The following is a 26,934-nucleotide window of genomic DNA, read 5'->3' as shown; positions in this document are numbered from 1 at the left end:
GCAGCTGGAGGTGATCAGCTGCTCCTGATAGAGCTCAGCAGGTCGGCTGTCACTTGTTATTTTACACCAACAGAGGGGGCCACCAAGTTGCCCACCCTCATTTCACTGGCATCATCTGAGACTCAGAAAAGGAAGTAAACTTTATTTCATTAAAACAGAAGCAGTGATCTGTGCCAGCTGTGGTTAACTATATTTAGTCATCTGTCAGCTTTGTCATGCACGCCATCTGAAACCAACACTTGAAACAGTGGAAAATGAATTACAAAGTGCTTTTTATTTTTGACCAACCTTCACACCTAAATAGGAACATGAGTTGCATAGAAAAAAAACTGTATAATTTAGACGTAAACGGAAGTGACAGTTATAGCTTAACACTGCATTTCATTTGCTGGGTAATTCCAGTGTGTCATATCTGTACCACTGCTGGTTTGCTATGCTCTGCTTGTTCAAAAAGACAATTTGGAGAGTTAAAGAGGTTAGCTGATTTATTGAGCACTTGGAGGTCAGAAGTCTGAGGCTGTGAAAAGGCACAGAGGGGCAAAGATGACCGTGGATACATGGACACATAAAAATCACATTCGACATACATTTCACAAAGAGGCGACTACCTGTATTAAAAACCCCAAATTCTCACAAACCATTTACAGCAGAATCTCATTGCATACAATTAGTACAATTAAAACAAAAAGAAATAATGTAAAATATCGGCCAAAGTACAGTTGTTGTGCTGCCATTGTTAATTTTTAAAAATGTTCCAATGTGAAATTGGATAAATCCTTGGCAAATGTTCACTGTTCATGTTATGAAAGTGTGACACTGAAACTTTACTGATATTTCACTATTGTGGAAGATGTAACTAGTATTAATGGGAATTAAACAACCCTGGTTTTTCTTCACAAAAGCTCACTTTACTTAGAAAACAACACACTACTGAGACACATAAGATCTGTAATTCCAGTGATGCATTTAAGCAGGTAGAACAATAATCTCAATTTATACTAAAAAAGGAGCGATCCTTTGCCTTGACTAAAACTTTATGAGTTTATTGGAGTTAAAGGGTTAAACCTCAGAGCTACAATAACAAGTTCTCTGTATGTACATATTCATGTCAGCGTGCATTGCCTTTTGCTTTGTATGTCTCCAGATGCCGTGTCAGATCTTCGATCCGCATGTCCTTCAAGTGAACCAGATGCTCTAACCTGTTCACTTTCATCTGCAGGATCTACACACACAAATGCAAAGGAAATGATAAAACTCAGTTGATTTCTAAAACTTGAATGATCTCATTAATGACAAGTGATAAAGTGGTAAAAGGAGATGTTGCGAATGTTTGGCATTATTCTGTCTTAACATGCAGATGTGGCCACAGGAGGAGAAGAAAAAATGTTATATCCTGCTGCTGAGCAGATACTGACTCACTAACCACTGCTGACACAGCTTATGACGCATATGTATAACACACACCTTAACATCTCTCACTCACTCACAGTCACTCATTCACTCTCTCTCACACACACACACACACACACACTGCACATCTGCAACAATATTATATGTATGACCAAGCTCTTCCCCTCCCGGACATCAAAACGGAAAATGACTTTGTTTGCAGATGTTCTACCAGTCAGCCGAGTGTTTCCTGGATTTACGTGTGTGTGTGTGTGTGCGCCCATGTGTGTACCTCCACGGTCTCCTGCAAGGCCATCACAGCTTGCTCTTTTTCCTGCAGAAATAGTCGTAAAGCAGGGTCCATGTCTGAGTAAAACTGCGCTGCGTGCTGTGGTTTTCTATACAATAAAAACAACAACAGAAACATATTATTATTATAAAAACCTCTTTTCATCCATTTAAGTCAAATTACTGTTAACATTTTAGTCATACCCATTCTTTAGTCTGTTCTTTTCATCTTTTCTCATCTCTTCTCCTGCCAGCCGAGCCACAAGTTTTGCTTCAGTCTGACGAGTTTCTGGAAACAACAAAACAAAACTATAACATTTCTCCAACAATAATGTGAATATATGATGACTAAAAACTCTGCTGTTGTTAGAAACCAGCAGGGATTGATCCAATAAATCTTTTGGACACAGAGGAAGGGCAGATAGACGATGACTGTAAGCAGAAAGAAGGAGAAACAGGAAGATTAGAAGACAGAAAGAGAAAAATGAGGAGGCCTTTAAGGCCTGCGGTGCTGAGCTCAGACCAGCGATAACGGCCATCTGGTGATGCTGGGAACTGATATGAAGACCTGAGCTGTGTGTCTGATAACGGACGGGGTGTAGATGGAAGAGGAAAGAGCAGAGGGAGGAGGCACTGGCCTGAGGTCAGCCTAATGGGGTTGTTTCAGGGACAGATGAGGTGTGGTAAACAGAAGAGGGACACGTCTCCGATTCACTCCCTAAAGGTCTCGGCATTCTGTAATCAGTGCTGCCTGATGCTGGTAAATGTAGGTATGTTTGTGTCTCTGTGTGGTTGCTGCTATCTGAAGGAGAGATTAACTGAGAGTTGTTAGCAGGACACACATGCTGACAGGCAAGAGAGGGCAGGAAGCAGAGAGGATCCTGGAAATAATACGATTTCAGGGGCAGAATCAGCCTTCACAGAAGTCACCAAACAGTCCTCTTGGGCCCATCAGTTTGTCTTGAATATGCTGATTTTGTGATGATCAGCTGACCAGTAGATACAGCATTATTAAAAATAGTCCAAAATGATACCCAGTTCCCTCCCTGTGCTAAAAAAGGCGACTTTTAGACTCAGTTAAGGTTACAGACTGAGTGTGTCAGCTTCTACTGTCTACAAATGACTCTGTCATAAGGATATATCAGGCTCAGGCATGAGGTCAAAACACAGTCATCACATTCTTGATAATTCAGCACTGTTTCTGTAATCCAGTTGATTTCCCTATTTCACTGACCTCATGTTGCAAATTCTGCAGAAATTCTTATCTCATTTCCTGTGATTTGATGTGAGGTCAAATATGACAACAGACACATCGGTCAGAAGATGAAAGTTTGGGTGAATACTCAGTTCTGATTGGTTGTAGGGTGTCTGTTAAGTAAAGGATAAAATATAATACCATAGTACCATAGTATAAGCGAGATAATGCCTGACAAGGTGTTGATTATCGGGAATTAACGGTCGATGTGGAGGGGTGAGAGCAGCGCAATTAATGCCTGATAGTGGACACCTCAGAGCGCATTATCACGCTTATACCATGGTCACTTTCCAAAGGAAAAAAATAGAAAATTCATTTATATTTCCATGATTTTTGCAATAAAATCTCAAAAGTTCACGCCGCCACCTTGGCCATTAAATCCAGATAATGGACACCTCGTCAGGCATTATTACTTACTTACTCATAAATGTGCTGATTGTGTTTGTTAGTAAAGAAATAACAAGTACCTTACAGTTTATGTAAATACAATTACAGAGGAACTCTACCTGTATGAAGTTTCTCCTGGTTTCCAGTGTCGTAGTATTCCAAATCCTGAAATAAATATGTTAAAAAGAAAATATGTTCAAAATGTGTTTATTTTTCTAGCTAATATGGAAGAGAGCAGACAATTTCTTAAGTAATTAGCATTAAATCAGAACAAAAACGAACTTAAAGTTTGTATGTTTCTAAACACATATGCATAAACATACAGTGCAGACCAGTATATTTTCTGTAGTATGCTCCAGTTTCTTGTCTATCTTCTCCCTGAGGGCGCTCAGTACAGGCTCTATCACTCCTGTGGTGCTCAGTGCAATCCTCCTCACTGTCTCCTCAGGCACATGGAAGTTTAGCTTGGAAAACACCTTCCTGTCAAAAGGAAAAGAAAACACAGCTCTTTCTAATAAATAACATAAATAATTAAAAATACAGCTAAACTAGTAACAACAGGAACAGCAGAGTGAAAGTTGTTCAACTAATGATGATGAGGGGAAACACCACAGGGGCAAATATGTTTACAGTGAAGACCCATGAATCTGTAGCTGGCTCTGTGCCATATCAGCAGCCTGGGAGAGGATGAGTGGGTGTGTGTTGGGTTGGTTCTCACGATCAGATGCAGAGGCCCTCAGTAGTGCTTAACAATAGTTCTGACTCAGTGTTTGTAGCAAAGATACTTAACAATTAAAAGCACTCACACTCATTTTATTAAGACAGATCAATTGGGATTTTAGCTTCTTGTCAGTGTTGGGGAGTAGTGAACTTCATGTTTAAACTGGTAGTTTAACTACATTTTGTGGCGGCTTGCAGGTTGTTGGAATACATTCATATTTGCATCAAGATTTAAAGATATTTTTGGACATTTTTAAAGTAAACTCCTGAAACTACAAACAAATTTTGAACCATAAAATGAAATATTATTTTCATTTTACCAATGCTTTCAACTAAAATTATGAATTTTTTTTTGTTGAAAAAATAAGTCATTAGTATTAATTATTCAGAGTTGTTGCATGCTATTTTGGAAGCTAGCTGGGTAACTGAGCAATCCTTGTTATGTGCTCCACCCCGCTGCTTGGTTGTACACAGGTGGAGCTGCTTACCCTGATTGAGGGGAACCTTTAAAAGAGGGGGTGGGATTTCTGTTCACTCTTTGTCATCCTCCAGCCTGCAGCAGCAGCAGCATGGTGACTACTAAGAATTAGATTTCAGCCTTTCTTATATTTCTGTTTTTTAGTTTGACCTGTAGTCCTGTTTTCGTGGCTTTATTTCTATTAGGTTTGGTCATTTCAGTGTTTTAAATCAGAGGGAAAAACCCAGATCCAACGACCCTTTGTTGGTTGGTGTGGGTGTCTTTCCTTTTTTGTTCTCTTTAATTAGCCCACCAGTCTTGTGTTTTTAAGTTATATTTATAGATTAGATGGACTCCACCTCAGTGGAAATTTGTCTTTGGCTAAGCTCAAATACAGCAAAGGTACATACAAACACCTAACACAATGCACCATTAAAAATGCACAAATATACAATATACAAGATACAATAGTGCAAATAGGTGGGTAGGAGCAATAAGTTATATAAATAATTAGTGAGAGCACATCTAAGTGAGTAATTTGGTTTGATGGCCACCATGTTTGCTTTGCTGATAAACTGAATGCTGATTTCTGTTCATCCTGACTCTATCATCATGGTAGACCTATTAGTTTTGAGCCAGGGGTAATAACCTCCTGCTTGCTGTGATCACCTGGACTCTAGTTTCTGGAAACCCCTACCCTGAAATCAACCTATGTCCATGCATGCAATTTAAATAAATACATAAAAAAGATTAATATTATGAAGTCTTGCCTGTTGAGAAGGTTCCAGTTACTGAGCTTCTGCTGTGTGGAGTTTGCAGGAATATAGTTGTGCAGGTCGACAAGCTTTGGGAAGAAATATTTGACAACCTCTGCAGCCATCACTACAGAGGGTTCACCAGAGAGGCAGAGTCAGCTCATGTCAATAAACAGACATCTGAGATGATAAACTACGTAAACAAGATTAGCTTGAAAAAGTATTACGTGGCACATTTCTCTGAGGTTACATTACTCCTGCTGCTTATATTGTCCGTGTGGTTTGCTAGCAAAACTGAAGGCTAAAGTTAACTACCTCCGTCGCTGAAGTCTCTTGTGATGTGTCTTTTGGGCCTGGACAGAGATATTTTGTCTATCCATGCGTACAAATCCTGCAGTTCCTCTTCGTTCAGCTCTCGGTCCATTATTGTTAAAGCGACATCAGTTTCTGGAGAGTTTAAGAGCTAACGTTAGCTTGTTAGCTTTCCTCCCCGGCAGGTTGTTTAAGGCGTTGCTAGGCAACCGCTTATAGCAACACAGATCTCTCCATCTGTTTTATAAAGACGGAGAAAAATACCCCAGAAAAAACATGACAGAAAATCTGATTGTGGTGATTCTCTTTTATTGTAAGCTCCGTTTTACAGACAAAAAGTTAATAAATAGGAAGGGTTCAAATGGATTTTCAGTTCAAAGTTTGCAGGACAAATCAAGGCAGAACCCTCATTGTAAGGAAAGACCACAATCATGAGTGAAGGTCTGCTGCATAGGATATATAATATAAAATCTCTTTAACAATTACAATCAACATGTGGGCCTTTGGTTAGTGTGCTTTTTTGGTCTTTTATTTTTCCTTTCATAAAAAGAAGTGAAAAAAACAGTAATTTGATTTTCATTTCAAAATCGTTAAAAAAAATAACAGAGATCACAACAAAAAACAACCCATTTTTAGTTTTCAGCGTCAGAATTGAAACATGCAGAATAGATATGCCCCTTAATTTTCCTTTTCTCCTAAAAAAAATTAGCACCTTTTCAGGTGTGCAAATTTTCTTTTTCTCTTTTCCAAAAAAATAAAATATCTTCCATTTAAGGTGCAGAATCTCCTGACAAACTTTGCAGAAAAACCTTTGACTACTCATGCTACAAATGCACGGAGCTAATTATTTGATTTTGGCACCCATGCATTGAACAGTGTTTTTCCCTCAGGAAAACTTCCAGTTTCAGACAATGAAAAAAAAACCAACTGATTTTGTTTTTTTTTTTGTTTTTTTTCAAACAGGAGAAGAAGGATATTAAGTGGCATTTCTATTTCTCTATTCTTTTCCATTTGTGACCCTGAAAAACTAAAAATGGCTTATTTTTTCAGTTTTGGATTTTGAAATAAACTAAGTAAACTATTTGGTTTTCGTTTTCTCGCTTTTGTTTCTGAAAGAAAAATTCAAAGACTGAAAAGTACATTGACCGCCTATCAAATCAACACACAAAACAAAACAGCAGCACGCAATGATTCAGTCTCACAAAGTCAAGCATACCTAGGTTAGTACAAAAAAGTCCAAACTGTTATGTCCTTAATTCAAACAATCTGTAAAGTGCCCACGTTGGTGCCACGTTTTAAAATCCCTTAACAACACTATTTCTTAGAAAAGCAGTACCAAAACCCATGTGAGGGAATCGTAACATTTAGTAAAACAGTTACAGCATCGATAGTGCAGTTGCCTTTTAAAGTCTTCACATATCCAAGGATCAAGGCAGAGAGACATTTCCCTTAAAAAGAAATAAAAACATGATCATGGCAGCATCACCATTTGTCAATTATAAAGCACAGAAGTTGAGTCTGTCAATCACGGCTTCAGGTTGTCGTCAACATACTGAAGGCTTATATAAGCAAGACACAGACGGCGGTAATCCTCAGGGAGAGCATAAGTGACTGTAAAGCTCTGTCACTTATTGTTGCTGATCCCTTGGTGGAGTTTGTTTCCACTTTAAAACAAACAGGCGTCTCCAGAGAGGATTTCTTGGTCCTTCTTAGGTGGGACAGTGTCCTCTGTTAGAGGATCTCAGTGTTTACAGGCTGAATTATTCCTCTGTCATCTGGGCCTGCTCGGGGGCATCAGGGCTGCTCTGCCCGCAAGCTAGAAAAAACAAGAACCGTTAACAAACACACTACTGATGAGCTCTCTTAGTTACGGTATTCAGCGGCGGCTGGGGAAGTTTATGTGCTCACTAACTCACTAACACCGAGCCACTGCTTGTTCATTACATGGCTATGTTGGGACAATGTCCAAAACCACAGACGTCTTTATAAACGTGAATGCCTTGAATAACATTAGGAATGTCTGAAAACTAACTGCCAGGATTTGTTGGATTTGGGGAAGTTCAACACGCATACATACCAGCTGAGTGTGTGGCAGCGGAGAGCGGACTGCAGAGGGCTTTGGCTTCACTGGGGGCATCGGAGGTTTTGGCTTCTTAAAAGAGCAGATGATCACATGTCAAGTAAAGACAAGAACAGTTAAATATATAAATGCAAAAATATGAAAACTGCAGGTAAAATGATTTTATGTCATTTACTGGTTTTGTTGAAAGTGGTGGCAGAGGTCTGGATGGAGGTTGAGGCTTTTTCTGAAAAAAAAAGAAAAAAAAGAGACAAATTCAAACCATGAACACAAGAATTTACTATTAGTGTCCTTAAAAACAAAACATTTATTAACAATTTTTACCTCAGTGTAGACTGGCTTGCTTGAAACTGGTGGCAAGAATGGCCTAACAACCTAAAGAAAAACATTAATTCACTGGTTAGGTTAAAGTAGACATACAAACAACAAAGACCACAACACTATAAATAAAGATACATTTAATTAAAGACAAAACAGTAGATTACCTCTGCAATCCTTGATGGCTGTGGAAGAGCTGAGAACTTCTTAGGTGGCTGTAAGGGACAAAAACACAGATGAGTAAAGGCAAAAGCTTGATTAGTCTTTCTTTAAAAAATCCATAATCATTTCTGGTTTCTTAAGCTTCATTACAATAGCCGCCTTTTTATGATTTAGAACAGTACATGAGCCACATGACTTGGACTTGAGTCACAAATTTGATGATTTTATTCTTGACTTGCCAAATCAAAAAAGACTTGCAGTTCAGTTCATTTATTTTCATTAGCCTACCTAAATCAACTAATGTTAACACTGTTTATTCCCAGTAAGTGAACACTTAATTCCCCAGATCTGCTATGAACCAATCCAGCAGCATCTAGTGAAGTTACTTGTAGAAAACCCTGCATAACTAACGTAATGTGACTGAATGCCAGTTGCAAAAAACTTCTACCAAAAATCATTTGGTTTGTGAAAACAAAAAGTACTTGGTGGTCAACAAAATGAATTACAGTATGCACAATGCGCAAGTAAGAAAATTACAGAAAGAGATGACACATCTTCCAGAAAAATTGATTCAAGAAATAAATACAGATTTTAAAATGAAAGTTACATTTGGTGAGGAACAAATTATGACTCTAAACTCAAAGTTTAGGACTTGGGACTTTTCTGTCTTAACTCGGGACTTGAGATTACTACTGACTTGCAAAACAATGAATTGGTACCTCTGCTGTCAGGCACACCTCAGCAGGTGCACGTTTGCTGTTTTCTGTGGCATCAAATTCGGGCCAGTCACCCAAAACTAATCACCACAAATGGTTTCAGGTGCAAACTACATTTGCCATTAACACAAATATTGTGTCTTGTGTAGAAAAAGCGTAAACCTACAGCTTTAGTGTGTCACTACACTGCTTCTGAAGCTGTTAGTTTAAAATTGAGGCTCACCTCTGGAGCTGCTCTGCTGGGCCTCGGTGCTCCAGTATTTGGTCTGGCAGCAGCAGAAGACAGAGGTTTACAGGCTTGAGTGGCTGAAGACTCCACAAATGTCGGCTGGCTGATGTGTGTGGAGCTGAGACGAGGGCTGCCTCGTGAACTGCTTGACCGAAACAACGGGTTGGTTTGTCCTGAGGTAGATTGGAAGCATCTATGGAGAAACACACGGAGAAGCTCGAGTTAGAGATGGATGAGATAGACAGTGAATGTTCACAGTGATCTAACAGTGACTGAATGAGAAGAATATTTTCCTCACCTTTTTGCAGGTCGCCTTTTTTTGATGCAACACATCAAACTCCCGATAACCAGGACAGACAGCAGCAGTAAGCCAACCACCAGTGACACAATAAACACCACCGGACCTGCCGCTGCACACACAAACAAACACACACATTGATTATGACAATATTCCCTTATATTGCTCAAGTATGAGCGCGTAACAGAGTACGTCACCCACTCAGGAAACAGAATGCACTGTAACATCATTACTGCATTTGTCTCGACTGACTGGGGAATTACATTAAGTCAGTGTTCATCAGAACAGAGCTCTGTTGTTTGAGAGTCCATGAGAAATCTATTTCAAGTATTAAATCTTGGTGAAGAGCAGAAGGGGAACAGAACAAACAGCCACATGTGGCTGGCCAAGTTCAAGCATATTAAAAATTGTACAGTACCTTCAGGGAGTTCTGAATGCTCCACGCTGCAGAAAGGTGGCGCCCAGCCGGGGTCACAGTGACACTTACTCTCATGGTTACAAACCTGCCAGAGATTAAATACACATTCAGTTCAGTTATCAAGGGTGTAAGAAAACATTGATACCCTTAAGGATTACAATATTATGTTTTGTGATAATATATCAATTCTGTATCAATTTTTTAAAAAGTTATAGCTAACTTGCAAAGATTTGTGGCAGTCATTCATTTTGTGTTGTTTTTAAATCCCTGGACATGAGATAGCAGTGTTTTAATCTATCCTTTTGACTCTTCAAATCTAATCTAACAACATATCTCTAGTCATGGGTGGATATTGAGACAATGGGCCACTGGGCACAGAGGCCCCACCACCTCTCCTACATAGGAGCAAGACACAGACTTTGTAGTGGTTTGTAGTGTAGTTAATTTAGCCCTTTTTACACAGAAATCATACATTAGAACCACTACAAGGTTCCTGCTGTACGTCCCCTATGCCATTTTTAAACAGAGCCAAATAACAGCAGCATCATGCTGCTCTACTGTGTAATTTTAGACAGCATGCTGTCATCATGGAAGTGAAAGAGGTGGGGTGGGTTTGAACACAACAGTTTTGGCCTCTGGTGTAACATATAACATATTGTGTTGACAGCTCTTTCTAAACAATAACAATGGCATAACATGCAATAATCATTAAGCATCCCGGTTATATGGCTGCTGATCTTGCCCTCTGCCTAGAGGGTAAAGAGCACCCGAATTTCATTGTTTTACTAATTTGTGGACTTTTATAGCCACTGTTTTTCATCATTGAGTTAGCTGCTAACTGCTACAATCTCCTGTCTAAATCTCCTGAACGCTGTGAAAACGTCACACCTGTCCTGCCAGCTGTCCCTTTTACACAGACCTTGATTCAGCACAGTTACTACCTCTATTGCCGGCTCAAAGGCGAAAAAAAAACTCTGTTTCAACGCATTCATTTGAGTAACATTCTGCAGATGACAGCCAGGGAGGGCCCTGGACGCCTTGGGCTCCTGAGCCTGCGCCCAGTAGGCAGTTTAAGTAATCCATCCACATCGCTAGCATAAACACATAGAAAGCTGGCCTATGAAAAAGTCAGATTCGTAAAGGGCACACTGCTGGTTCCAATGATGAAATCTAAATGTAACACCTTGCTTACAGCATTGCAAAAAAACATAATATTTTGAATCATAACACTTGTATCCTGATACATCGTATCACCAAATTTTTGCAGTACACAACCCTAGTAAACATGGCTAAACAGCACTCCAAAGGTTATCAGAGTTCTCACCCCGTGGTTGTTGCATTTGGCAGAGCAGTCATTTGTTCCGTACACTTTTATGTTTCTGATGTCTTGACACCGTTGATTGTAGCACACCTAAAAGACATCAACACAGTTCATAGATTTAGAGTCCACAGAGGTTTTATTAATGCTAACTGCTAACAGGAAGCCGTTCTCTTACCATGTTATAGCCACACTTGGTACCAGTTGGTACCATACCAAGATCTGCAGGGTAGTTATCTTCAGGGTTCATAGTTGCCTCATTGCATATGTCTCCACCTCCTACTCTGTAGAAAGACTTCCTGGATGTCACTGGAAACTCCCAGCCTCCCGAGCAGAAAAGCGTCCCACAGGATTGTTCTCTGTAACCAAAAACAACAAAGCAATGATCCACAAAACCAACAATACTAGACTGTTACACTATTTTAGTGCTGTTTTGGCTTTTGATTACATACCTATTTGAGCATCTCTGGCCAAACAAAGTCTTTCTGCAGTTTCCGTGCTGTGAGAAACAAGCTTCTGGAGCCAGTTCAGCATCTAAACAGGATCATAAGAAAGAGAGCTGCAGAAGTTAAGAGTCTTGAGGTATCTGAATCGAAGAACATCTAACTGTAGCTCTCTGGTGTTTTACCTGGTCCCCAAAGTCTTTTGCAGTGTTCCTGCCGTGAAGGACACTGTCCGTTGTAGCAGTATCCCTTTCCACGGTTGCAGGCCAGGCCATTCTGGGTGTAGGCGTCCGTCGGACAGGAGGCAGAGAAGCCAGTGCAGTATTCTGTCAGGTCACAGTCTCCTGTCTTTAGTCGGCAGACGCTGCCTGTCGCTTTCAGCTGTAGAGTGGAGAGAGACACAGATGGCGATGTACCGACTACTGAAATAACACTCACACATAACCAAGCCAGACGGCGGAGTCAGACAGTGTCTAGCTATATGGTAACACAGTTAGTACCAGTGTGACTTCACTCATCTGCAGCAGAGAGAACATAGTGAGAATTACTTACTTTGCAGTTGTGGCAGCACTGTCCCTCTGCGCACTCGGCTCCTGCATTCAGTTTGCATGTAGTAGCATTGCAGCAGGGATTCTTGCACTCCTGTGAGACAGAAAGAAGGGTGCGAAATAGTACAATCTTCATGGGGTCTTTAAGTTGTGTGCTTATGTGTGTGAACATGGCGTGCACAAACCTCTGCAGTGCCACAGTCACACTCTTCCCCAGGCTCCAGGAAGGCATTTCCACACACTGGCCCTCCATAGATGCGATCAGTAGAGGGAGTATCCAGCAGACAGGCCGGGTTGACCTCCTCCAAGAACCTGCTGAGCTGCTGCTGACTGCAGCTGCTGAACAGCTCTGGATACACAATGCTAGAAGAAGAAAGTAACAATTAAAAAGATATATTACTTTGGATTGAAGATTTTTGTGCAGACTAAAACCTGAGTGAATTTGCTGGTTTCCTTAAAAAAAAAAAAAAAAAAAACATGGTAAGAAGACAATGCGCAACCGTAGCAGAAATGACCCAAAAATTAGCAAGAAATTTTTAAGAAGTACAAGAAAATTTCCTGAAAATTAGGGAAAGAAAGTAAGAAAAGGTTCAAAGGTTTAAATATGTGTGAAAGACTTCTAAAAGCAGCACAAAGAAAAGTGGTGTTACTCTAGGTTTCAAAGGGTTAATGTGCGAGTGAGAAACTGAGATTACCCGACACTCTCAGCCATGATGCAGCCTCTTTTGGATGTTAAGGTGCCGCAGACGCAGTTCTCTGAGTCATGGGTCAAGCCCAGGTTGTGACCCATTTCATGTGCAATAGTAGAGGCCACTCCTATTGCGTTAGTGTTATGGTCCTGTGTGTACAGCAAACAAAAGTGGAAAAGAGAAAAATGTGATTAATATCACTAAAATCACATTCTTCCTTTCATTTTTATATTCTCATGCACAAATGTGATTTTACCTCATTGACAGCTCCAGAGTTAGACGTGCACATTGCATTGGTATTGGCCAAGCCGACAGTGGACCCATCAAAATCCACACCTCTGAGAGAGGAAGAGGGAAATGCTTAGATACCAGCTCTAACAGCTCAGCACATCCTCTTGATCATCACATCATCTTTTTAGTTTGGAGTTTAAACAGCTTACGTAATGAACTGTGCGTTGTCGTGTTTGGTCCTCGGCAGCAGGTTCCGCTGACGCCACTCCAGGAAGCGACCGAGAGTGAGCTCAGGGTTGGTGCTGACCTGTATCTGATCTTTGTACGACCAGATATCCAGACCAACCAGCATGACACGGACACCGACAGGGCGATACAGCTGAAACAGAGCAGCACATTAGCACATAGTAGCAATTAACCTTTAACTGAGGTGTCAAGTAAATAGTTCAAATCGTATTTTCTGAATGTGAAGGAGTCAAACACGTAATACTCCAAATCACAGAAGCGAAGGCCTCGTCTTAAATGCTGTCACAGGAAATCTCTGTTGGGTCTAGAGCTGTCTTTTGAGGCACTCCTGCTGGCCTTTCTCTTTCAGAGTATGCAAAGAGGAGTGTGTGATATGTGTGAAACATATCAGCTTAGGTGTGAAGATTCACAGTTAAAGTTAGATTTTCACAGTGAGAGAACTTTCCCTTCCTTTTTTATTGGTCAGATTCCAGATAATTTAGAACAGATAGTAACGGGACAGATTTCTTGTATTAAATCCACAATGAAAATGAAGGCTGATGAAGTGGCGAACACGCTGGTTTGTTGCATTGTGAGCAAAATGTTTGAAGTCTTATCTGCCGCCAATGAAGATACAATAAATTACTAAATTACTGGTAAAATTAGATTGAATACTTTATCAGCCCATAGGAGAAATTGCATACAAATATGCAAAATGAAGCTTTCACACTTGTTTAAACTTTTGTATGAATTTATTTTACAGTCCTGGCTTAGTTTGTTTGTTGCTGGGCAAAAACATTACAGGGTTAAATAATCTGAATTGATTGATAGAAACAAACAGACCTTGTCCACGTGGTTTGCGATTTCAAGCGCTCTGGCCTCTATTGTCTTCCTCTTACCAAACTTCTTATACTAAAAAGAAATCATTGTTTGAATTAGTAATAAAATCACTCAACATTTAAGACATAAAAGATAATTAAGGAAAGACTGTATCATCAATGAGTAATAGGCTACATCTGCAGCAGACTGAGTCAGAGAAAAGAGAATAGGGAATCAAACCTCTGTGTTGTCGACCACCACAACCAACTCCACTGTCTTGGGTTTTCCTGTGCGGTCTTTGGTCTGAGCTCTGCTTTTCTAAATAACACCAAAAAACAGAGGATGTTAGTAATACTAAAAGTGTGTGCACGTGAATGTGTGATACAAGACACAAATTTTATGTAGTATAAACAGTGTTACAGTTAAGTGCTTTATGAGGAAAAGTAACACTTTATTTGGACAGTCGGCCTACAGAAAGTTCATAGAGTATTTGCAACTTTTCAGCAGCTTATTAGCTGACATTCAACAATTCAAGTGTTTCACTTTGTCTGTAGATGTTTAGCTATAAAATATTCTTGACAATTCACCACATGTTCTCAGAATAATTTAGTTGAACTTCAGCTATTGCAGGTTGAGTGAATAATTCAACTTTTATTATTTGGAGAAAACTTCATGAATTGCCACAAATAATCTGTAATCTGTTAAATATCAACAGAATAAAGTGAAACAGTCAAAATTCTTAATCTCAACTAATAAGCTGCTGAAGGTGGACTGTCCAAATGAAGTGTTACCCGCAGGAAAAAGTAAAAGCACGAAACAACAGCAACATTATTAAATAGTATCCAACAAATAAAAGTACAGTGAATAAAATAGAATAAAATACCCGAAACAGAATAAAATATGATAGAAACTGTGAAAAAAAGCAAAAACAGCTAATCAGAGTGCAAGAGAAAAAATAAAACTATAGATTAATGATATTTGATATTATTAAATAAAGTTTTAGTGTTTCATAGTTTCAAATGTTTTTAGAGTGGGGATCATTTTTTGAAATTAGTCTGATGCAAAAGTATGACTTTATCTATTAAAATATGCAATATCTTTGCACATAGTCACACCCGAGAATAATTTCCAAAAATATTAACATCTATTATGTCTCTCTTTGACATTTCCTTGGTGTCCTGTCCATGTTCCCTTTTGTTTAATATTAATTTGACTTACTGAACTGAATGCACATGTTAAGTGCAACAAAAACTGTAATGATCAAATGATATTAACTCCTTTTCTCTGTTTATCTCTCATATTGTTAGATTTTATTTAGATATCAAGGATTACGTGTGTGGGGTTTTTTTTAGCATACATTTGATGCAGATTCAGAACTATAATGAAAGAACTGTGTATCTTCTGCATATTCCTGTTCTTGTTTTTTGTTGCATAAAATTGTGAAATGTAGCACAAAGTATTGGATATCAGCTGCAGGCTCGCTAACCCTGGTGTATTTCTGTATGTGTCCACACGCTGCGTGTCTTTACCAGGCTGCCGAGCTGGAACAGTCCAGACGGACGAGCTCCGTGATCATAGAAAGTGGTTGTGTTTCCATGGGAACAGGAGCTCCTCTTCCTCCTCAGGTGTTTGTAATTGTAAACTGCATGAAGACCCTCATCGCTGTGAGCCAAGGAGCTCGGTCTGTCTTCCTGCTGTCCCTGGCCGCCGGACAGGGGTTCAATCAGGTACATATCGTCCTGGAGACTCACAAACCCCCTGAAGTGCAACACAAGAATTTCAGAGTGGACACAGGAAAACATTTTAAGATATCTAACTCTCAAACAAATCACAGTTTAGCTGATTATAAGACCTGCATTTGTTTACCATACATTTAAGTTTCCACAAATAACAGACATGTCTTTTACAGCAGACAGAAAGCAGCCTTTGTTGATTGGGTTACAGATTTTCAGACGCAGAGCTACATGCAGTCTTAATGGTCTTCGTGATGGAGCAAATGGATGCTGAGGGACTGATCCTCTCTTTGGATTGGACACATGGGTCATGAGTCACAGCGGGAGACCCGCAGTCTCAAATCATCACAGGCTTAATTAAATCTGGCAATCTGAGAAACAATAACTTTTTGTAATTAGAGATACAGGATGAAACAGATTTGACATCCAATATTACTCACTTTATTCCTGAGCACAGTCCCACGCTGGCAGACGAGTCCTCCACTCCCACAATGTGCCCATGGTAGTAGCAGTGAACCTGAACAGACACCCATTATTCATCACAGACTCAAAGGGGAGATTTCCACCTACAATTAGTTTGATTCTTAAACACAGTGCAAAAAAATGCTCTAAAGTGCAGAAGATGGTATTTTACTGGATGTGTCATGGTCAGATGAAATTTTAACCTTATATGTCAATTCCTGTTCCACATTTGATTCACAGATTGCAGTGGGTGGTGTCACCTCTCATAAGGAGGAACTCAGTGATTGAGAAACAGCTGATATTGAAATCAGACGTTCTAAGTAAGTATTGCATGCAATTTCTGTAACATGACGTTTGCAGATGACAACGATGAAGATGACTGATCAGCAGAATAAATTAACCTAGGTGAATTTAATTACTTTTGTGTGACTTGTTGATTGTGTTGTACAACCTTAAAAAAACTTGACTGGTAAGAATATAAAACCTGTTGTATTTTTGGAAATACTGTAACCTTAAGCAGGGGTGGAAAGTAGCTAAATACATTAAGTTAAGTACGATACTTAACTTTTTTTTTTTACATTCTTTTTATTTAACTCAAGTATTTCAATTTTCTGCTACTTTGTAGGGCTACTTCTACTCCAATACATCTCAGAGGCAAAAATTGTACTTTTAATACGCTGCATTTATTTAAGACTTAAGTTACCTCTCAGATTCATAATAATAGCAAATCTAATCATCTAATAAATTAAATATTATATATTGCACTGCCCAGCAGAACATAAAGTAGTTAAAATGTATTGCATCAATAATTATAACTCAATAAAAATTTTCTGAAATGACCCAGTGTGCATAATGAGTACTTTTATGTTTGGTACTTTAAGTAAAATTTGATGATAATACATGTGTCACTTTTAGTGAATGTAAATTAATGGTGCACAAATGCCCCGAGTGGTTACATTGTAGCCTGTTTCTCCACCGTCGGCAGCGGTGCTCTTGCTCAACACTGAACCAGTTTTAAAACTGCCTCCATTAGTCACTTTTACCAAAGTAAGTGATCACTGTCCATACATGCAAGAAGATCTGCATTTTACAATCCCTATTTCTTTCATTTAACTGGTCAGAGTTGTGACTCTGATTTTAGACTGATGATAAAATATTCACACCAGCATTTTACAAAAGAAGCAGAAAGACCAAACACAGGAGAGCTAAATGTAACAAAAGCATTGGAAGTGGGAGGGCAGGTGACACAGGACATCCTGTGCCTAATTCATTTACTCAAGTACAGTTAGACAAATCTTTTCTACAATCATACTATGCTGGTTCCAGACCTCTGAATCGCCCACATCTCTGATTTGTACAGTAATTAAAAAAACCCCCCCGAAATGAAACAAAATGGAAATGCAGTCTAATTATCAGGCTACAATATTCTGTGATCTTACAATTAAGGCTTACAATGTAAATGTTTATAACACAGGCATCTATCTCATTATAATGCAATAGGAATTATATTATTGTTAATGACACAACAGTGAAAAAATACAAAGCTACATACCCTCAGATCTGGAGTAGTTGTGACTTGGGAGCCTTGATGAGAATAATGTGTCACAGAGAAGTTTTTGCCGACAAGATCTCTGAAATGAACATAGTTTTTTAAATATGTCAATAATATTGACTCATCGAGACAGAGAGTACAGTATGTGTTGAGACGTTACAGTCAGAAACACACACACACACACACACACACACACACAAAAAAAAAAAAAAAACTAAAACCATTTTTCTCACTTGTTCTTTTCCAGGTGCAGTGTGTAGTTTTGCCCTGCGATTGTCAAAGAGTACTGGAGTACATCTGGGTATGTCTACACACAAACACACAGCAGAAGACACTTTAATGCTCTTTTCAAAAAGCTGTAGATGATTTTTAAAGAGAGTGATAAATCGGTGCAGTGGAGTGTTACCTGATGTGTAGCAGCATCATTAATGTGAGATGAGTCCTTCAGCTTCTGGGGTATCACTGTTTGGTACTTCTTCACATGAGGTAGAGTCCTCACAGTGCCCGCAATTATTCCTACAAGTATCAGGGATGATAAAAGACAAAAAGAAAAAAAAGTAAGACAAAGAAAGAAAGAAAGAAAGAAAGAAAGAAAAAAAGAAAGAAAGAAAGAAAGAAAAAAAAAGGAAAGAAAGAAAGAAAGAAAGAAAGAAATAAAAAGAAAAAGAGTCGTACCCCATGAGGAGAGAAAAATCCATATACAATATCCAGAATATGGCATGTTGCTCTACCGGACGGACTCTGTCATTGTGTGCTTGGCAGTCTGAGGGAAATAGGCTCTTCAGCTCTCCGCCCCTCTGTGCTGTGTAATATCCTGAAAATTACCATTTGAGGTTGGCGAACCACATGAGTCACAACCCAAAGCCCTTACAAAGTTTTTTCGTTACAAAAAATGATTTTTTTTGAGGTGCCAACATTAAGAGAAATAAAAAACGCCGTGATAAAACTCGCTTAAAAATCGAGCAAAGTTGGCACTTTATTGCAAAAAAAGAAAGCCGGCTCTTCCCTTAACTTTCCCTCCACCGTAATGAAGTTGTTGATTTTCTCTCTCATACATTTTATCACTCACAGGTCTCACACGCATTTCTATAAAAAATAAAAAGCAGATTGCCACAGAAGTAGTACAGCTGCACATAGAAAAAATGCTGGAAAGATTAATAGCCTAGTACTATATTATAGGAACCTCCCTATTATTATAAAACGCCCAGTGCCCAATATATCAAATAGTCCTCCACGTGAGCTCACAGCAGAAACAGCAAAGCCCCTTCATGGCTTTTGTCGCCATCTTCTGGTAAAATCGCAGAGTTGATGTGGTGCTGAAATATGCTGAAATAATGATATTTCTTTGTAGAATTTACACAGGAAAACTGTAATGCACATTTTTAATATTTTTCTTTCACAGAGAGAAACCATAGTAGGCTATATTTCACAAATCCGTAGCCTATGAATGGATTTTACAATATTCACATTCAAATGTTTCATAAAACTTGAACTTTCCTATTGATGTTCACGCTAAAAATAAATAGCAAAATGTTTTTGACATAATTAGGACATTGAAAAAAAGTTATTTTACCTGCCCATAACAGCAATTTGAATTTAAAAGAAAATAATTTTCAATGTGTACATTTTCAATTATTCATTTAATTTGAGGATTTGTCCACATAAGGTGCCTTGTGATTGAACTGCAGAAGTTAATTTTTGCCTTCCAAACACACAGTGTAAATTTCACAGTTTAAAATATGATATTATATATCAATTACTACAATTTTACAGTTGCATTACAATAGTTTTTAACCTTAAAATGTAGGGCTTGTTCTGCAAAATTGTTGCCAGTTTTTTAATGCAAACACAACAGATGTCTTTTTTTTAGTGTACAAATAAATAAATAAATCCTGTAGGACAGTTTATTGTTATGCACAATACCAACTTTAGTGGAGTAAAAGGTGTGATATTTTGCATGAGATGTAGTGGAGGAGAAGCAGGAACTATCATAAAAATGATAATACTCAAGTCAAGTATAAGTGCCTAAAATTGTAATTCACTAGGCTACAGTACTTGAGTAAATGCACTTAGTTACATTCCACCTCTGACAGTACCTGCATAAGTGTACAGGACTTTTTTTCCTACACTTTCCTATTCATTTCCATGTGACTGGGGGACTGCGCTGTCTGAGGCAGAGGACAGACTTTCACGTAAGGTTTGGTTCACTTACTGGAGTGAACACATTTTACATTTATTTTGTTTCACTGAACTAGCAGACAGTAGCCTAAAGCAAACATGTTAACGATTTCTACCTCTTGTTAACGTAAGCTAGCTGTTAGCATGTGGGGTAACTTGACTGAGCATGCTAACTGAAGCGTTTTGATTCAGTGGTTTTCATTCTTTTTCCTTTAATTTCTTTAATAAATAAGTTGTTCACTTTAAACCAGTGTTTGCCCGCAGTCGCCTTGAAGTAGCCAACTTATTTTTGTCCATTGGCGTCAGTTGTAGCTAGCCTAACTGGTGATGGCACGATTTACATTGTTTACATCGTGTTTAGGCACTGCTGACATATTAGATCTACTTTAACCATCAAATGGGGAGCAACAACAACAACAACAACAAAAATAGTAATAATAGTAGCCTAATAATTTGATTCAAAATGCATTTGGGATGAATGCATGGATTAACAAAACCATTTGCAATCATCATGGGCATTTAAAAAGCACCAGCCAAAGATGTGTGAAGAGGCACATGAATGAATGAATGAATAAATAAATAAATAACTCCCAGTGCATATTAAAGGAAGCTGGTGGGATCCCATTTCACTGGAATTGTAGGCCTAAAATGTATTATTTCTATGTGATAAATACATAAATAATGATGATTTGTAAATGTATTTAGTTAATTTAGATTTTTTATTGAAATGACCAATGCAGCAGGTTATAACTGTAATTTGTGATACAAAGTCAGCTATTTTAAAGAACAAGTATGCAATCTACTTTTGTTATTAGTTTTCCAGCGCGCACGCACGCATGCACGCACACACACACACACACACACAATCCATATTTAGTCATTAGTTATGATCAGAGCCCTTTAAGTTTGTTTTTTTTTTAATTCTAGTGCACTAGGTATGATGTCATCCTAACATTCTAGGATGGAACTGTAGAATTTAAGGGTAGTTCTGAATCTGACCATATTTCTTGATCAAACGTCGATGATAGCAGCATTTAACTGACCGTCTCAGACTATTTTCTCTTCAAGACAAGTTTTCAACCATTTTCAAACATGCCTCGTTTGTTTTCCTTTTGTTGTGGAAAGGTTTGTTTTCTCAGTCTATTTAACTTGATGAAATTACTCATCTGTTAATGTAATGTGATCTCATTTCAAAATCTCAGTTTACAGTGAGATATTTTATGTTAAACCTGACTATATAATTTGTGTAAATAGATTATGTTAGCATTGAATTTTATCTAAATTTTATTTATTTTTTACTTTGTACAGGGATCAGTATCCGTTGTTGATGTGGGGGCAAATGAGAACCAACAGACACTCGGCTCTCAGAGAAGGTGAGGACATTTATAACAGTTACTACAGTCTTATCCTGACTATTTCTTCATCTCCATGGTCAGGTTGATTAGCTTCCCTTAGTTTTTACACAAATTGCTTTGAGAAAATCATTTGTTTGTGCCCAGTGTCAAGAGACACAAGCCTTTCTGTACTAAGAGCTGTAGACCTGAGACTGGACAGCTGTCCTGGACCTGTCTCCTGTCAGACATGATTAGTGACTCAGTCTTAAATTTTTCAGCGATAACTCTAAAGCAGTATTGTGGATGGCAAAGCGGGTAGTAACACCCAATGTGTGTTTATTAGTCCTATAAGCCAGTGAGCCTTAAGATTACTGAACATGACAAACAGATTTCTTTCAAATTATTTAAGATCATCATTAATGCATTTTAATCGAAATACTGAGCAAAGAATAACAAGAAATTGTTGGATAATACAGTCAGTCATACAATTTACGAAATAAAGTTGGTCTCAGTTCTATAAAATACTATTGAAACAATGTTGACAGTAAAAATAATTGTGTTGTTCCCATGCAATGTTAATCAGATGCCTGAAAGACCGGCATCATCGCTGCAAAATTTACATTTGAAGATTTTCGATTTGTCTTGGGCTCAAGAGAGTCTTAAGATTTAAGTTTTACTCACTTATTGCAGAATTAACTGACTAGAGAGCGATTAATTCTTTAAAATAATCCCTGTAAATGATTATGATCTTCTGAGCACGCAGACACGAGAGAATAACCATCTGTGTTTGTCTTTATCAACAGTGTCTCTGTCCCCGACGCTCCTGCTGTCACCAACAACATTGATAAGGGGACACCACGGTGGTATCGACTCTTCGGTCATCTCAAAGTATGTTTGACTGAATGTTTCAAGGCATCAGATGAAAAATAATTTTAGTCATTTTCAGGAATTCTAATTTATAAATGTCGTTAAAGATATTTGATGTACTTTATTCTAACTGTTTGTTTTTGTTTCCACCTCCAGAAGAAAAACCAAAGGTAAGACACATTTCTTTATTTTTACAGTACCTTTATTTGCCTGCACATTCAGTGCCTTAGAGAATTTTACGAGATTTGGGAATTATTTTTTCCTTCTGCTGTTAATACAACACTGTATTTGCTCTTTAATAGACAGTGCATAGGGACTGATTTATTTCTACACGTTTTCTCTGCAGTCACAATTACACGTTTCTTTTTCTCACCAGTGTTGTTACCACACAAAATGACACCAAGCCAAACACCAAGTCAAAGAAGGCTAAGAAGCCTCGGTTTTGGCGTTGTTGCAAGGTATGTATGTTTGTCACAAAATTCAGCAATAAGCATGAACAAGATATTTATTTATTTACATTTATTTCATGAGTTTGTCTTCACATGATTTCACCAGAGTATTTGTTTCCTTCAACAGACAACACATTATGTCTCACCTGTTCCAAAAGGTCAGAGGCCCTCCACCCCTCACCAGGACATGGTGACGGAGTTCACGGGCCTGACCAAAGAAGAGGAACGACTGCTGGGGTTAGACAAAGATGTCGTCTTCCCCGCTAAGACCAGACTGCAGCAGATCAGATGTTTAGGGTGAGTACACCTGCACCAACCCACACACACACACACACACACACACACACACACACACACACACACACACACAAACGCACACATCAAATCAAAGAAAAGTAAAAAAGAAAAGAGCAAGAAATGAGCTCTAGCTTCACAACATGTCATTAAAGAACTGATGGTATTCACTCGTGTTTGTCTTGTTATGTTTGTTTGTCAGGTTCCCCAACCCGGCCCAGATCTGCTATATGAACTCCTGCCTGCAGAGTCTTCTGACATTAGAGGACTTCGTTAGAGCCATCAGCTCTCAGGAGCAGGTCTGGAGATCTCTACCTGAAGCTGAACTTGTGAGGTACGAACTCAATGTCTCATTTTATCCTCAAATTACACTCTCAGTTCCAAAATCTGGCTCTATAATCTGGAAACATGGCTCTAACCCCTTTTATCCCCTCTCCAGATCCTTTATGGACATAAAATGTTCTCACCGTTCCAGCAATGCCAAACACAAAATCCGCCTCCTGGACGCATTCAAGAGGGCGATTTGGTCTCCAGAGTTCCGGATCGGAGCCAGAAGGTAAGTAATCTGGTTTCCAGGTTTGAAAGGTTTGATGTTTCATCACCTAGTTATACTTAGTGCTATGATATTAAACATGCATGTTTGTGTTTTTATCTGCAGGATGCACACGAGTTCCTCACCTGCGTGCTGGAGCAGATGAGGTGTTTGAGGCCACAGCTTCAGACGATGGCGGCCGGAATGGGCCAGTCATACTGCTGTCCAGTGGAGGAACACATGGTGTTTAAAATGGCAAACACCAGGACCTGCAAAAAGTACGAGGACACAGTTAAACACATCACACACACACACACACATTTGTATTTTTTACCAACATTTCAACGAAGTGTGCAGCTGTATTCTAACCGTATTGTCTTTTTAATGTGTAGCTGCTATGCAGGATCCACCAGAGAGGAGGAGTTTACGAACCTCTCCCTGGACCTGGTACCTGGAGGTGGAAGTGTGGAGCAGATGCTCCAGGATTACCTGATGGTAAGAAACACTTGTCCTCATTCATTTACATTACAACTGACTGACACGATGTCATCACATGATGTAGAAGACGCTGGCACATTTCTGTCCCAGCGCCACTGCTTGTGTCCGTCTGTATGGTTACGTCGTAGTTTTGCTGTCATGCATGTAAATCCAGTACCGAAGTGACACTTTTCGCCCCGGGGATCAATGAAGTGCTTGTGATTCTGAAAGCATTTTGTTCTTGTGCTGTTTTACAGGAGACGGAGTTAGAGTATAACTGTGAGTGCGGCGCCACCACATCAAGCCAGCGATCCTCATTTGTCACTCTGCCAAGGTAAGTGACACCAAACCCATCCCAAATAACCAAACTGACCAGTGCTCAGTGATGGTATTAAACTTGGCACTGTAGAGTGCCCAGTGTTATATGAATGGTTATAAAATGTTTAATATAGAAAATAGAGTTTTTTTCCCTTGAACACCTCGTGCTCATGTTCTTTTCCTCCCGTCTGCAGAGTGCTGGTCTTGCACCTGAAGCGCTTCAGGTACACTCCGTCCTTCCAGCTTACAAAGGTCCACGACCCGGTGACCCTCCTCAGAGATCTGGTAGTGTCGTCCAACCAGGTAAGTAAACCTAAATGACCTGATATACTGATAACCTAACAACCTGATAGCAAACAAAAGCTGCAGACTGTAAATGTTTGGACTGTGTGCACTAACTCTGCTTAACTGTGTTTCCTCTCAGGATGGTGCCTGTTTCAGCCTAGTCAGCATCATCAATCACATCGGCTCGACAGCAGGAAGTGGTAAGATAATCAGTGGATTACTTACTGAACACTGAACACAGCTTTTAATTTCACTGCAAAAGTCAGACACAAATATTACTCTTTCCTTACTTTGATATAAACTACATAATGGATGACGTCAGTTAACCTGCAAAACGTCCACTGAGTTTTAAGACAGTCCATTCAACAATGTTTCCTCTCCTGTTAGGACACTACATCTGTGATGGGGTGGATCCAGACGTGGGACAGGAGGACCCAACTGACCGCTGGTTCACTTACAACGATGCACAGGTCACAGAAACTAGCAGTGACTGTGTGTGTAACCTGCGGGAGAAAACCTCCTACATCCTGTTCTACCAAAGACACGTAAGTGGAAAACACAGTGACATTCACTGAAGTGACACACATCCTGGAAATGATGTGGAAGAGACAGAGACACAACACAAACACTGATGTTTTTTTAAATTTCCTCTGATAACACTTCAGACTGATTACAGTTGAAAAGAAGGATTTAGAAATCCATCAACGCCGTACTTATTATAAATGTGTTCCTTTTCTCAGGACTAGATGGTTAGAACTTTTGACACTCATCGCCAGGGTGCGTCTAGTGGATGGACAATAAGACCACGTCCAGTTGATGGGCGATGAGACCATTCAGGAGTATCATCAGGCACCTGAGCCCACAGGAGGATGGGCCCCCCAGAGAGCCGGGTTCCTCCCAAGGCTTCTTCCTCTCAGAGGGAGTTTTTCCTTGCCACTGTCGCCAAAAATCACAAAACTATAAATTCAACTTGGATGTTGAATAGTGATGTGGCTTGCTCTCTGGGGAAGATAGTAAACTGAGAATAAACCTTAAAAAACTTCAGTTTACTATTCAACTACATTTAAATAAATAATTGCAATTCGAAATTGATTTTGATTGGTTGTATTTTATCTTGTCAGTATTAATATGAGTCTATAGTTGCATCAATATGAATTGTTAAGAACATGCAGACTGCAAAGAAACAGCTTTAAAAGGCACATTTCAGAAAACTAAGGTTATTTATTAGGTTATCTATTGATCAGCCATTAAAAATGATTATAGCTTCTGCTTTACCACTGAAATGTTTCCCATGATGCAGTGAGCTGCTCTCTCCTCCTCTCCTGCTGCACACATTCATGTTTCATTAATGCGTTTTACTAACTTGGCTTCTTCCCGGTCGAGTCTTTTTCCTTTTTTATTTCGCAGGTTCCCATGGATCTCTGTTACTTCTGCTGCAGTGGTCCTGCTTCACGTCCACTGCTGCTGTTATTATTAGTCATATTTCTAATATTATACATATTGATATTATTACTATTATTATTGTTTATTAGAATTATTACTCCTACTATTATTATTATTTATACATACTACCATGTACTGTACTGTACTGTACTGTACTACTCAATATAGTATTTGTTTTTGACATATTTCTGGTATTCATATAATTAGTCGTAGGTATTTTTGTACTGTTGTTGTGTTTCTCTCTCTCTCTCTGTCTCCCTCTCTCTCTTAGAGCCTCGTTCTTTTCGCGGTTTCTGACCGATTAAAGGAAGTTCTTCCTCGCCGCCATCGCCAAGTGTTTGCTTACGGAGGAATTCTTGGATCTCTGTTAATGAAATTAAAGGGTATGGTGCTAGATCTGCTCTACATGAAAAGTGCCATGATTTGGTGCAATATAAATAAAATTGTTTTGAATCATACCAAGCAATAAGCATCCTAACTGCCTACAATAAGGGTTTTTCACAGTGTAGTAAATGTGTTTCTGCTTGCTTAATTTGATCTGAGCTTTTAAGCATTTATTCAGTTAAAGCTACTTTGCATGTTGACTAAATTTAAGTCACAGATAAAACACTGACTGGGTTTTGGACCGCAGTCATGTTTGAAAGATCTTCATCACAATCTTTGAATGTCAGGTGACACACAAAAACTGAGTTCAACACTTTGTCTGTGAGTGTTTGCAACCAAACAATCCATGTAAATTCAAAATCTACAATGAAGCAGTGGTACAGTCCTACAATGATCTGGTAACTCAGTGGGCATCCTGAACAAGGCCATGTTTTCTACATCATGAGTTGACATAACAGAATAAAAAAGGTGGTACCTTTTATATATATACTATTGGGAAGATTTCACATCCACAAGAAGAAAAGACAAAACAAACAATAAAGAATTATAGAGCCTTGGAGATATGTGTT

General features: G+C 38.9%; 3 protein-coding genes across 4 annotated transcripts; 1 reads left to right on the top strand and 2 right to left on the bottom strand.

Moving 5' to 3' along the window:
* Positions 1–255: 255 nt before the first annotated feature.
* spef1 (sperm flagellar and cilia associated 1) lies at positions 256–5,761 on the bottom strand. 2 transcript variants are annotated; one of them, XM_042501554.2, is made up of 7 exons: positions 5,567–5,761; positions 5,267–5,378; positions 3,652–3,799; positions 3,439–3,484; positions 1,882–1,966; positions 1,682–1,787; positions 256–1,222 (listed from the first exon to the last, which is right to left on the bottom strand). In XM_042501554.2, exons 1-7 carry the CDS (start codon positions 5,673–5,675, stop codon positions 1,109–1,111), a joined length of 720 nt encoding a protein of 239 aa, XP_042357488.1. In that variant the 5' UTR covers positions 5,676–5,761; the 3' UTR covers positions 256–1,108. The 2 variants fall into 2 exon arrangements, with proteins under 2 accessions (XP_042357488.1, XP_087942818.1); XM_088086692.1 differs by having other exon boundaries at positions 257–1,222; positions 3,643–3,799.
* Positions 5,762–5,850: 89 nt separating this feature from the next.
* Positions 5,851–18,634, bottom strand: adam8a (ADAM metallopeptidase domain 8a). The gene is made up of 25 exons (XM_042502776.2): positions 18,480–18,634; positions 18,211–18,320; positions 18,038–18,111; positions 17,805–17,883; positions 16,231–16,307; positions 15,587–15,815; positions 14,298–14,375; positions 14,082–14,150; positions 13,223–13,392; positions 13,039–13,120; positions 12,789–12,931; positions 12,279–12,456; positions 12,098–12,187; positions 11,731–11,926; positions 11,555–11,636; positions 11,281–11,461; positions 11,109–11,195; positions 9,785–9,869; positions 9,367–9,478; positions 9,063–9,261; positions 8,129–8,176; positions 7,968–8,018; positions 7,819–7,869; positions 7,641–7,715; positions 5,851–7,379 (listed from the first exon to the last, which is right to left on the bottom strand). The coding sequence occupies exons 1-25, from the start codon at positions 18,523–18,525 to the stop codon at positions 7,335–7,337; spliced, it is 2,637 nt and encodes an 878-aa protein (XP_042358710.2). The 5' UTR covers positions 18,526–18,634; the 3' UTR covers positions 5,851–7,334.
* Positions 18,635–23,372: 4,738 nt separating this feature from the next.
* LOC148187697 (ubiquitin carboxyl-terminal hydrolase 37-like) lies at positions 23,373–25,284 on the top strand. The gene is given in 8 exon segments (XM_088086884.1): positions 23,373–23,486; positions 23,585–23,736; positions 23,851–23,953; positions 24,196–24,269; positions 24,448–24,556; positions 24,678–24,738; positions 24,926–25,083; positions 25,279–25,284. Coding segments are annotated over 8 exon segments (777 nt in total).
* Positions 25,285–26,934: the final 1,650 nt, after the last annotated feature.

The sequence above is a fragment of the Plectropomus leopardus genome, chromosome 13, assembly GCF_026936395.1.
Source record: "Plectropomus leopardus strain MGB_pleo_1.0 chromosome 13, ASM2693639v1, whole genome shotgun sequence".
NCBI classification, from domain to species: domain Eukaryota; kingdom Metazoa; phylum Chordata; class Actinopteri; order Perciformes; family Serranidae; genus Plectropomus; species Plectropomus leopardus.
This window is presented reverse-complemented; position numbering and strand designations above follow the sequence as displayed.

What these genes read in the sequence shown, in the direction of transcription:
- spef1 (XM_088086692.1), bottom strand. Translation starts at nt 5,675, where the DNA reads ATGGACCGAGAGCTGAACGAAGAGGAACTGCAGGATTTGTACGCATGG. An exon ending in AACTGGAACCTTCTCAACAG is followed by an intron (nt 3,800 to 5,266) that starts GCAAGACTTCAT and finishes TCCTTTTGACAG; the next exon opens with GAAGGTGTTTTCCAAGCTAA. An exon ending in AAGAACAGACTAAAGAATGG is followed by an intron (nt 1,788 to 1,881) that starts GTATGACTAAAA and finishes TTTATTGTATAG; the next exon opens with AAAACCACAGCACGCAGCGC.
- adam8a (XM_042502776.2), bottom strand. Translation starts at nt 18,525, where the DNA reads ATGCCATATTCTGGATATTGTATATGGATTTTTCTCTCCTCATGGG. An exon ending in ATCATGGCTGAGAGTGTCGG is followed by an intron (nt 12,457 to 12,788) that starts GTAATCTCAGTT and finishes TTCTTCTTCTAG; the next exon opens with CATTGTGTATCCAGAGCTGT. An exon ending in GCAAGCCAGTCTACACTGAG is followed by an intron (nt 7,870 to 7,967) that starts GTAAAAATTGTT and finishes TTTTTTTTTCAG; the next exon opens with AAAAAGCCTCAACCTCCATC.